At 51.1% G+C, this 1,639-nt stretch overlaps 1 protein-coding gene across 1 annotated transcript in view; it reads right to left on the bottom strand.

The window, feature by feature from the left end:
• Positions 1–68, bottom strand: part of MFHAS1 (malignant fibrous histiocytoma amplified sequence 1) — a 32,939-nt gene extending 32,871 nt beyond the window's left edge. Inside the window, exon 1 of the mRNA XM_009329833.1 lies at positions 4–68. Coding sequence (XP_009328108.1) covers positions 4–68 — 65 coding nt within the window. The remainder of the gene's footprint in view (positions 1–3) is intronic.
• Between the last annotated feature and the right edge of the window lie 1,571 nt (positions 69–1,639).

Here is a 1,639-nt window from a genome sequence, read left to right as displayed (position 1 = left end):
AGCCTTCTCTTCTCCAGGCTGAACAACCCCAACTCTCTCAGCCTTTCCTCACAGGAGAGCTGTTTCATCCCTCTGATCATTTTCATGGCCCTCCTCTGGACCCGCTCCAACAGGTCCACGTCTTTCTTGTGCTGAGGGCTCCAGAGCTGGGCGCAGTACTCCAGGTGGGGTCTCACCAGAGCAGAGCAGAGGGGCAGAATCCCCTCCCTCGACCTGCTGGCCACGCTTCTTTTCCTTCCCATTAAATAAGTGTGTTTCCGTGTTGGAGGGTGCGAAAGCCTGTGACCCCCTGGTTAGTCAGAGCAACTCTGCCACCTTCCTGCCGCGCTTTGTTTCCTTTTCCCCATACATCTGGCCAGATCCTAAACACTGCCTTCTTCAGGATCCTCAGCCAAGCTTTGCTCCTAGGGCTCAGAGGAACATGCCTGGAAATCTCCACCACTGCTACAGGGGGGAAACAGAGCCAGTTTATGGCGGGGCTGCGAGGCAGACTGATGGGGGCTGTGGACACTCAGATCTCCCGAGTTGCGTGACCTTACCCTGACAAATGCCAGTGATGCACTGTGGCCAAAGGTCCAGAGGTTTTAAAATGTCACTGTCTTTGTACAGCACTGAATACTCCAGCGTGCTTTGGGGGCCTGAAGAGAGTCACTTCCTCCCACCTTCTCATGTTATAACAGCTACCATTAAAGCATGTTGTAAGCTATTACTTCAGAGCCACAAAGAGGAAGAAAAGCATTTGAATTGAAAAGTGGGCCATGGGGCAACCAGTTTCACAGCCTTTATTCTCTTCTTTATTGTGGAAAGCCCTCACAAGAACTACACCTTCTCTTTTGGATGGCCCTGTGCCTCTAACCATGCTCCCGCTTGTAGAGAACTGACCCAGTGTGGAGCTGTAGTCACTGCACTAAATTACTAAATTTACTAATTACTAAAACTACAGATTGCAAAGGCTCAGGTTCAGTTCCCGTCTTTCCCATCAGTAACAGACAAGCAAGGGCAAAATCACCATTTCAGGCCCTCTGAGTCCTAACAAACCTTCACCAGGTTTCTGCTAAATGCCTTTCTGAGCATGAGGTCACCCCTGGGTAGGGGAAAAAATTGCAGCGTTGGCTGGTAAAGTCAAACAAAGGATGCAAAGGACAGGGAGGAAAGCCCACAGGCCTGGGAGAAAGCATAGCTGTGTGAAGGTAAGAAAGACCCAGCTTCAGGCAGGGTTCAGGAGCTGCCCAAAGCCAGCAGAGGCAGTCCTGTGGTCTGCGCCCATGGTATGGCTCCAGGGCCACCACTTGGGCTTGGGGGAACAGGAATGCAGGGATACTCATGACCCGGGAGGCTCTGCTGAGAGGGACTAAACCTGGGGATAAAGCTCTTCCCATCCTTCCTGCTTGGCTGGTGTCAGATCCTGACCCTGGGAAACAGAGATACTTCATGGCCTCTTGCTAAATTGTGCCCATCTAGAGCTCGTTTCCAGGCTTGCCCTCATTTATTTTCAGAGCATATCTACATTGAGTCAGTACATCTTTTATTTGGGCTAACCCAGTTTCTGTGTCTTTGCCTTTCCTGAAGATCACTGGGGAAGTAGCCCTTCTCTGCATGCCAAAAGGAGCAGTCTCCTTCCCCACTTCAAAAGTAGCAC

The sequence above is a fragment of the Pygoscelis adeliae genome, unplaced genomic scaffold, assembly GCF_000699105.1.
Source record: "Pygoscelis adeliae isolate BGI_AS28 unplaced genomic scaffold, ASM69910v1 Scaffold67, whole genome shotgun sequence".
NCBI lineage: Eukaryota > Metazoa > Chordata > Aves > Sphenisciformes > Spheniscidae > Pygoscelis > Pygoscelis adeliae.
The sequence above is the reverse complement of the archived record's forward strand: the minus strand, read 5'-3'. Positions and strand labels throughout refer to the sequence as shown.